This window comes from Hyperoodon ampullatus (assembly GCF_949752795.1).
Source record: "Hyperoodon ampullatus genome assembly, chromosome: 16".
Taxonomy (NCBI): domain Eukaryota; kingdom Metazoa; phylum Chordata; class Mammalia; order Artiodactyla; family Ziphiidae; genus Hyperoodon; species Hyperoodon ampullatus.
The window spans coordinates 59293406-59303862 of record NC_136929.1 but is presented as its reverse complement, the minus strand read 5'-3'; the positions used below and the strand labels follow the sequence as shown (position 1 = coordinate 59303862).

Sequence of the window (10457 nt, the reverse complement as noted above, 5' to 3'; positions counted from 1 at the left end):
TTTTTTTTTTTTTTAAGGCAGAATTAATTTGAATTTTAAAATTAATTTTCAACTTAATTTTTATTTTATTTCAGCAATACATATTCACAAGTTAGACAGTTAAATAGTTATTAAGAGGAAAAAGGAAACCCCCACCTTATCTTCCCACACCCAACTTCTCTCCAAAGGCAATCCCTGTCAATGTTTTTCACTGTTTCTTCTGGGCTTTATCCTCTATTGTTAAATAACATTTTTATACAGATATTTGTCATTCTTTAGCTTTAGTTATTACAAATTTTCTGTGATAAAATATAGGAACATAGATTTATTATACCCCTTCCCCCTCATACACATCCTCTCCCCCTCATTTCCTGAAAAAAGTGATATCACGGTATTTTGCTATTTACATTCTCTATGTAAATATTGTTCACAGCTGAGCCATGTAGTGTACTATGGTTATATTTCCTTTCTTAAACAACAATTTCTTTTTTCTTAGCATTTAATAATTGCATTGTCTTTTCACTTGTTTATCTTCCTATGTATTTTTACTAGTTCATCCCACGCTATCCAAGAAAAATACAAATCCCTCCAACGTGTGCAGATCAGTTAGTTTCTTGTTTTCCTGCTATGCACAAACGTGCTGGGAATTTTCTTCATCTTACTCCTTGTTTGCTAGATGTCATGTTTTCCTTTATCCTGGTTAATCTCTTATTTTAGAGAAGCAAATTCTCCAGTAGGTTTCTAATAAAATGTATGAGGGTGATAAAAATGTTGAGACCTTTCATACTGAAAATATCTCTATCTACCCTCTCATTTATTGTTGGTTTCTCATGTTCAGGCCCTTTCCTCTGATGTGTGGTTGTCATTGACTGCTCATAATAAGAGTGAGGCTCTAACAGGTTGATTAGATGCTCTCTATGAGTAGAAGCGATTAGTTGCAGTGTGGGATGCCTGTAGGGTAAGTAATAGGGCCGGCACCAGCTTTTGTGTTGGGGGAATCCCCAAAAGTCTGTGTCTGTTGGTCTTTTTCCTTGAGTCGGGCAGTTTCCCCATAGGAGGAGCCTCCAGGCTTCTGTCTTGACAAGGTATGAGTCTGTCAGCATTCTTGCAGCTGAGTGAGGGAATGGCTCTGGGGCTCTTGTTCTCTATGAAGACTTTCCTTCAGTCCCTTGCTAGCTTCAGAACACCACTCTCCCACCCTTTACTCTACCTTGGGGTCAACAACACTCCAAAGAGAAAACTTCAGTCTTCTCATGAGAGTGAGAAGCAGTAGGTACCTGATGGGGGAAGAGAACTCTTACTCAGACTTTCAACTAATCCTTATGGAGGTTTGCAAGGGGAATGGAAGGGAAAGCACCCAGCCAACCTCTCTGCACAGAGGTTTTTAAAGCTCTTGTGAAGTTGTGTGAACTTGAACAAGTTCCTTGATTTCATCTGTAAAACGAAGATGAAGGGCTTTGGTGTGAGGGTTAAATGGAATTAATGGATGGGAAGTGCCTTGTGCAGTCTGCCCAGCACAGAGAGGGTACTCAATTGTTGGCAGTACAGTGGTCATGGTGGTAGCAGTAGGTAGTCTCCTTAGCCTTGTTTCACTGGACAGAAAGGACCTCCCTCCCACAATCCAGTGCTTTGCTACACTCTCTCAAAAGAAAGCCACCCTACTCATGTTCTGCCAAAATGTTAATGGAATTTCAGGGGTACCACAATCTTTGCAACCTGCCTTCCAAGCCACCCTCTCTCCGAGTGCCCAGCCAAACCCTTAGCACCACCTCCTCTGTTCTGGCTCCCATCCAAATGGATTAACCTGCAGGATGGGAACTGCAGTGAACAGCCCGAGCCCAAATCTCAAGAGTAAAATGGATCCCCTCCTCTCCTATTCCACACATAATCTCTCCACCTGCTAGGGCAGTGCCCCAGGTCTTCCTCCTACTCTTCCTGTTTTCCTCACCCCCTGACAAGAGAGAGGCATGCCCTTTGCCTTCAGTGTGCTAGAGACCCTCTCTTAGTGCAAAATGAAATTCTTTTTTCCCCTTTCTCTCTTCTCCCTGTTTTTGTCCCACTGTTCTTGTTGGGGACCTTGACTCTGCTTTGCTAGAGGACAGCCTTCCTCTTCACAGCCTAAGTCTTTCTCCTGAATTCTAAGGATGCTTTTCTTATCTGCTCTGGGGCCTCCAGTAGCTTTGTTAACTGGTTATGTCTCAGGGGATTGAAGAGGGAAGAGGAGCTGGAGAAGCTGGGAATGTTGGGGTGGTCTTAAAATTAAGAATTTAGAATGCCTAGTGGGCCAGAGTTCTGGTACAGGATCTGATGAGAAGCAGCAGTCACCGTGCTCAGCATTTTTTCCCAGTCTGACATTTCAAGCTGCAAGACTCTAATAGGGATTTTTCCTGCTATACTCTCTATTTAGACTCAAACACTGAAGATACACTTAATGAACATTTTGAAGTAGGTCTTATTAACAAAAGTCATGGTCAATTAAATCTTGGGAATCGACCTTTGTTGGAAATGGTATAAATACACAGTCATTTGGAGACTATGTGTGAATGAAGGTGGACCCAAGGACACAGGAACAGCCTCACCTAATAACCCCTTACACTCTTGTTTCCTTTTTTAACCACACACACGCACAGGAAAGCTGCACTTTGTTTGCTGTGAATGATATTTCCTGAGGGTAGACTTTAGTCTGTCCTTAAAATTCTCGCCAGCAAAGTAATAGAGCACAGGGTTGAAGCAGCTGTTGGCCGCTGCCAAAGCCAGTGTGATGGCCACAGCTTTATGCAGACTCTCTTTGCATTTATCCACTTTCCACTCGACCAAGTGGAGGGTTCTCAGTATATGATAGGGCAGGAAGCACAGGAGGAAGATGATCAAGGCAATGACGATGGTGGTTAGTGCTTTCCTGTGAGAAGGACGCAGCCCTGATTCTGGGACCTCCGCCTTTAACAAAGCTCGAATGATCAGCAGGTAACAGATGCTGAGCGTGCAGAATGGCAGCAGAAAGCCCACCACCAAGGCAATGTGGTTCATGGTCTTCAGTTTAATAAATTTATTGGGATTCAGCTCCAAGCACAATGTGACATTGCCCTTCAGCTCAGAGCCATTTTTCAGAAGCACTGTTGAGGAAGCCACGATAAAGATCCATATGACCCCACATAAAATCCAGGCATTCTTGATGCTAGTGGCATGAAGGAGCCGGAAGGGGTGAACAGTTGCCAGGAAACGCACAACACTCAACACAGTCAGGAAATAAATGCTGCTGTACATGTTGACATACATAGAAAAAGACATAATTCTGCAGGTTAGGTCCCCAAATATCCAATTGGAGCCTCTGAGATAATAGTCAACCCTGAAGGGCAGTGTGGTTGTGAACAAGAGATCGGAAATGGCCAGATTTAGCATGAAAACATTCACAGATGTGGACTTCTTATAAGGTTGCAGGAAAACATATATGGAAAAGCCATTCCCCAAGGCTCCCCAGATAAATATTACCAGGTACACGATGGGGTAAAATTCTCTCTTGAAGGCTTCAATTGTACAGTTCCTGTTGCCATTGTGATTGCTGAAGTTGCCGTTGGGCTCCATTTCTGATATGGAGGTGGACGAAGGTAAGGACACAGGTTTTCTCTCCATGCTGAATTAAAAAGAAACAGATACAGAAAGTTACTTCCTGCTTACATTTTTCCAGGTTTTAATGAAACAGAGAGAAATACTAGCTTTTCTTTGAAACGTGAGTCAAAACATATTGGCTATATTTTACTATATGCTTACACTTTTACTGTATGCTTATACTTTTACTATATGTCTTTACTGTATGCTTCATTACATTTCATGATAAATTTCTGGAATGCAGAATAAACATTAATTTATTTGGTTGAAGCTGAATCCTCAAACTGGGGGGACTTTTGCCCAGTACCCAAATGAGGATCATCCAAAGCTTGTCTCTGACCCTGGAGAAAGTCATCAATTGCACAGCTTCTGCTCTGGAAGCTGACAAAGATTCTCTTCTTGATCAAACTCTAGCCAAGCTCTTCTGAGTCCTCTTCTCAACCAGGTGTCAACCCTGGCCTACACAGACTTGAATAACAGCTAACATAAAAGTGCTAATATGGTTTTTAACAGCTCAAGGCTGCATCTCTAGGATGACCATACCCTCCCCTTCTTACACAGCCTGAGAAAACTCAAGCCTGCTGAAAGAATTTTCTGTCTGTTCCAGCCCACACCTGGACACAGGGCCTCTGCCTCCAGCCTCCGTGGAAAGAGGTTACAGACTAACTTCTATAAGTGCCAGTTAGCAAACCCAGATGCTTTTCACTTGGATCAAGCTTCCCTTCCTACTTTCTGTAATTTAAAAAATTTTTTATTTATTTAATTTATTTCTTTTTGGCTGTGTTGGGTCTTGGTTGCTGTGTGCAGGCTTTCTCTAGCTGTGGGGAGCAGGGGCTACTCTTCATTGTGGTGCGCGGGTTTCTCAGTGCGGTGGCTTCTCTTGTTGCAGAGCATGGGCTCTAGAGCGCAGGCTCAGTAGTTGTGGCACATGGGCTTAGTTGCTCTGCAGCATGTGGGATTTTCCTGGACCCGGGCTCGAACCCGTGCCCCTGCATTGGCAGACGGATTCTTAACCACTGTGCCACCAAGCCTTACTTTCCATAATTTTTTAATTCCCTGGCTCTACTGAGCCCCTGCTCACTCCCCTCTCCTTTCCTTCTTTCTCTCCCTTTAAAACATCCAGTTACCTCTGAGTTCAGTTCATATTGGACTCTTTTCCCTATTGCAATAGTATATTACTGAATAAAATCTGTCTTACCACTTTAAGTAGTGTGCAGCTTTGTTTATCTTTGACCAAGCCTTGGTTTAAATGTAAATTCATTAGGCAGAGTTGTCATGGATAATCACATGGCTCTTAATTTCTTCTTTGCTAGCCAAAGAGAAATTTATACTAGACATTTCTTGCCTCACCTAGATAAACACTACAGAACAGCCCATGACTGCAGAGGTAGGGGGAACCTTCTGGATGTCTAGGAAAAAAACAGGTAGATTGTGTGTGGGGGGGTATTTTCTTTGTTTGGGTATGATAGTCTGGATCCCTGTTTTTCAGAGTCTAAGAACTAATAACCATTTTCATTTCTTCAAAATCCTGCTTTTTTGAATCTAACCCCCAAATTACCCAAGCACGAATCCTATAATAATTCCTTCCTAACACTCTCTTTCTGAGATGTCCTAATTTCCCATGGTGTGCATTCTGCATTGATACCACAAATCAATAAACCCAACTGTGTTCAACTACAGGTTTGTTCCTATAGGCCTTTGACTAGAAGACACTGACTCTGAGAATTCACATAATGATCTAAAAACTAAAAGAAGTATGGTAAAACATTAGTTAAATTAACCTACCCAAATATATGGTTTGTAAATACACTTCTGATGCAGTAAATATGTTTTTCAATTCTCCTTCAGAGACCCGTGTGGAAGTGCAACTCAGAAAACACGGTTGGCATGTAAATAATGTAAAAAAAAAGTTTTTTCTTTAATTCAGCACTTCCCAAATTATTTTCCATAAACTACAAATTCCACGAGATGCTTTGTGTAAGAAGAGGCTTCTGTGCTCAGATCAGCCTGAGAAACACAGCAAGCTTTAGTGTCCCTCTCTTGGGGATTCATGACTCATGTTAAAGGCTCTAAGAGGTCCTAGAAGAAAAAAAAAGTCTTCTTAATATAGAGTATGCCTCCTCTTTTTGACTCTGAAAACTTTTTTGCACACCAACACAATCTAATATCCCACAAATGTTCTACAAAATCTTCCCTGTGAAATGCTGATGTTATTATGTAATTTATCTAGAAAATGGTTTTGATAGAAAAGGAAGAGGATCCCTACTTAATGGGCCAGATCAGTCAACAAAGGTTCAAGTATCTGAAGTCAAGGGGTTCTAAGCATTTCCCACTGGGGAAATGAGCATTTCTGGGCATCCACTATGTTGTTTGTAAAAACGGAGATTGTATTCGTTTTCTAGGGCTGCCTTAACGAAGTACCACAAACTGGGGGGCATAAAACAACATAAATGTATTTTCTCAAGTTCTGGAGGCCAGTAAGTCTGAAATCAAGGTGTCAGCAGGGCCATGCTTCTTTTGAAGGTTCTAAGGAAGAATTCTTTGCCTCTTCCAGCCTCTGGTGGTTACCCCCAGTCCATGGTATTCCTTGGCTTGTAGATGCATACTCCACGTGACTCTGTCACATGGTATTTTCCTTCTGTATCTGTCCATCATCTTCCTACTGTGTGTCCGTGTCTGTATCTTCTCCTCTTCTTATAAGAACACTAGTCATACTGGGCCTAGGACCTACCTTAATCCAATATGACCTCATCTTAACTAATTACACCTGCAAAGATCCTATTTCCAAATAAGACCACAGTGCTTATTTGGAACCTGGGGTGAGAACTTGGACATATCTTTCAGGGGACATAATTCAACCCACAGTAGGGATATGTAACATATGTTTCATAGAGTTGTTGTCAGGATTACATGAGAGATAGAGAAAGTCTTACAGGGTACTTGGCACTGAATAAGTGCTCCCTAGCTGCTCCACTCACATGAATCAGCACAGGAATGATCTAGCTTCAACGTTTGTTATCCCACTGACCACAGGGAAGAGCTGATGACCTCAATTCTCACATTCACATGAAAAGTAAAAAGTACACTCCTCTTGGTGTTTACTAAAAAGGTATACTCTACAGAAACACTGATTACTCAGATTATTCTGACCTTTTTATTATGAAAATATCTCAAGCCTTCTCCACTCCTTTGCTCTCAGTCTACCAGAGAACCTTCTGATGACCCATCAGCTTAGTCAGGCCTGTCTGGAAGTGTGGACTGTGCATCGTGAATGGAAGATTCCAGTAAAGTGAAATCGCCCTTTGTAAATATACAAATCAGAATTCTGGGTAAAGGACTTCCCTGATGGCACAGTGGTTAAGAATCCACCTGCCAATGCAGGGGACACAGGTTCGAGCCCTGGTCCAGGAAGATCCCATATGCCGTGGAGCAACTAAGCCCATGTGCCACTACTACTGAGCCTTTGCTCTACAGCCCACGAACTACAACTATTGAGCCCGCATCCACAACTATTGAAGCCTACGTGCCTAGAGTCTGTGCTCCACAACAAAAGAGAAGCCACCGCGCTGAGAAGCCTGTACACCACAACGAAGAATAGCCCCCGCTTACCGCAACTAGCGAAAGCCCACGCGCAGCAACGAAGACCCAACTCAGCCAAAAATAAAGAAAGAAAGAAAGAAAGAAAGAATTGTGGGTGAAAATTTAGACCCCTGTGAGTCTGGTTTGTGTATGTGATTTTTTGAGACCTAGGAGTAGACTGGCCAGATGAAATTTCTCCTATGCAAAGCTGATATGTCACATCCTATTTCTGAGATGACTCCAGGGCCTTAGTTCTGACTGCATGGATGATGGCTCTCCCTCCCCTTTTGATCTGTCTCACCAGCAAGTCTGAGGTTTCTAGCTTGGGTTGCAGGGAGAATGGTGAGGTCATTAGCTGGGCTTGGAGATACAGTTCAGAGAAATAATCACATGGAGGCTGGAAGTCTGTAGGCCTGACTTGGGAAAGGGAATACAGCAAAAAGAGAAGCTTGGAGATTTTGTCTTAACTCAACTTTAGAGAGAAGTAGAGATTCTATTGGTTGGCGGGGCCAAGAAAGAAGGATCAAACCCCAAATCGGGTACTACAGAGTTGAAATGCTAGAAATAGTACAGGCAGCATGCACAAACCAAGTCCATGAAGCCAACGTGGAGTTGGATTAGGTGTCACCATTATGTGTCAGCTCTGGATCGGCAGAGCTCTGGAACCAGGGTTAACACAGAGCTCAGAGGACAAAGAGACAGGCAAGGGAGCTAAGCCTGATACGTGACCAGCCAGAGGAATTCTCATGATGTGTTCCATTACAAACGGCCTTTTTGGAAATGGACAGAGTCTTGTCCACACAGCCCTGACTTCGGAGCCAGGATTCGGATATAATCTTAGGAAAAGCTTATATCAGGAAAGGGTCTGAAAAAGTAGAAATAGACTTGAAAGCAATCACGTCCTTAAACTTTTTGACCATGAAGACCTTAAAACCACTTCTCCCATCTCAAGACCAACAGAGCCTGTAAATTGCAATGAGAAGGGCAACCTGAGACCCCGCCCTGCACTCCTCCTTCACTGGGGGTGGCAAGCATGCAAGGACAGCTACAGATGCTGGGGAAAGTCTTTATCACAGGCAGAGCATGGGATCCAGCAGGTATGAGCACAGACAAGAGATCATGAAAAAGATGGTAACAGTTGCTCCACAAGGGAATTGAGGGATATGGGGGGACCAACAACAGACCCTAGCCACAGGGACTTCTTGAGCAACTGGGGAGGAAGGCAGAACTCACGAGGGAAGGTCAGTCTGCAAGCAGCAAGGCCCTTGTACTTCCAGGACATGATGGAAGAAGACGACTCTGGATCTGAGAGGAGGGTTGGCCATTGCAGGCAGGCCCTGAGCTCTGGAGAACCTCAGTGCTGGACAATACTTTGGGCACAGAGACGCAGGCCAGGGACGCCAAGACAGAGGCCCTTTTCCCCTGTTGAGGTGGGGACCAAATCTCGGGAAAAAGAGAGATGCCCAATTTTAGAATCGAGGCACCAGATCAGGATCAGATCTACCTCAAGGGTAACACTGAGTCCCAGAGTTACTTCAATTCCTCTGCCTCAGATTGGGATTGGTTCTGGGCCCTGGAGGGGCTGGAGGGGGATGAGAGTGGGAGTGGTCCAAGGCTATCAAACAGCCCCACTTGTAGGAAGAGGATAACTACAGAAGCTGGGACTTGGATTCCAAGAGCGTCTTAATCCTTGGAAAGCTAAAGAAAGAAAATACACAAACACCCTTCCTAGAAGGCTCATTTAGCTAACAGCCACAGGCTAAAAGCAGGGCCAGCTCAGATCCAAAATTCCGTTAAGCTCGCCACTTTCTCTTGAGAAATCTTTAAAACACTTTGATTGTTCTTTTCCGCCCATAAAAAATACACTTGACTACACCACACTGCAAACTTTCACTAGACTGTTAAAAAAAAGAAAAGAAAAAGAAATGGCCTGTTAGAAGTGTCTGTACAAATCAGCCAGACCAATTAAGTATGTGACAGGAAGCTGAGAAATATATGAAGAGGTAAATTCAAGGAAAATTAGGAAATAAATTGACAGCGTAATTTGCACTGCCTTAGAGGGAGAGCACAGCTTCCCGGACTGAAAGTGGTCTTGGAACAAAGAAAGAATTGAGGCTTTGTCTCCTGCAGCTTTACTGATAATAAAACAACAAAGAAGAAACAATGCAAAGCAGCAGCAGATGGAGATTCCAGATTTCAGTTATGAAGAAAACTAAATATGCTGCGTGACCAAAGTCTAATGAGGCTGAAGAGCTCATGTGGATGATAAGAATGTTTTCATGGTCACTACAAAGCTGCAACTGTTCAAAACCTCACAGAAGTTATTTTTATTTATACTTAGAAAAATATATATATTTTGATGCCTTGCCAGGATAGACCTTGTCACACATCCTGCCCCCATCATCAGCACTGACCAGGACTGTAAGTCCACAGGTGTGCTTACCTTCGGTTCTCAGGTACAAGCCTGTGACCTGGCAGCAGAGCCTAAAGACTGAGGCCCTAAGACGCAGTGACACAGTTTGTGGAACTGCAAATATGATAGTCTAGGTGAGGCATGAAAGGAAGGACAAGGCAGGCAGAGGGTAGTTTGAGAATGACTTACATCCACACTGGGGAGTTTGGGTTTTATCTTGAGGGCAGTGAGAGTCCTTGAATTGTGGGGAGCAGATCTGCATTTTAAAGGTGTGATTCTGGCAGCGGATGGAGGACCTTTTGGAAGAAGGCAAGCCTAGGTCCTGAGAGACACGTGGGGATGCTCTTGTGATTGTCCAGGAAAGAGGGGGTGAACATATCTGGATGAGATTGAGAGTAGAAAGGAGTGAGAGTTGACTGGAGTTGGGGATGGACTAATTATGGGGCAGCTGGAGGTGGGGATGGTCAAAGACCCTCTCATGTATTTTGAGGGGGAGAATGGTACATTACATTGATAAAAAGAACAGAAGAGGAATAAGAGGAAGTTGCTGTTTGGGGTGGTAAAATGAGTTCAAGTTGGGGCATTTTGAATTTGAAGCATTTATGAAACTGTCAACTACAAATTGGCACTTGCCATCTACTTCTACAAGGATTAAATCAGGTGCCACTGCAGCTGCTGAACTTCAACACCCCCTGAAAGGAATTCAGCGTGGAGATCAGGAATGAGGAGCTCGGTGCTCTGAGAAAAATTGGCAGAACAGGTCTTCAGATAGTTAGATATTTTCAGGAGCTGATTTTATGAGCCCAATTCTTGCATCTCCTCGTATCCAGAAAAGCACTAAATTCCTTCATGGTGACATCTGCTCCTCGTGACTAGCAGA

The 10457-nt window shown here is 43.4% G+C and overlaps 1 protein-coding gene across 1 annotated transcript; it reads right to left on the bottom strand.

Moving 5' to 3' along the window:
- Positions 1 to 2589: 2589 nt before the first annotated feature.
- On the bottom strand, positions 2590 to 3609 carry CYSLTR2 (cysteinyl leukotriene receptor 2; the record flags this gene model as incomplete). The annotated part of the gene is made up of 1 exon (XM_079721949.1): positions 2590 to 3609. The coding sequence occupies one exon, from the start codon at positions 3607 to 3609 to the stop codon at positions 2590 to 2592; it is 1020 nt and encodes a 339-aa protein (XP_079578075.1).
- Between the last annotated feature and the right edge of the window lie 6848 nt (positions 3610 to 10457).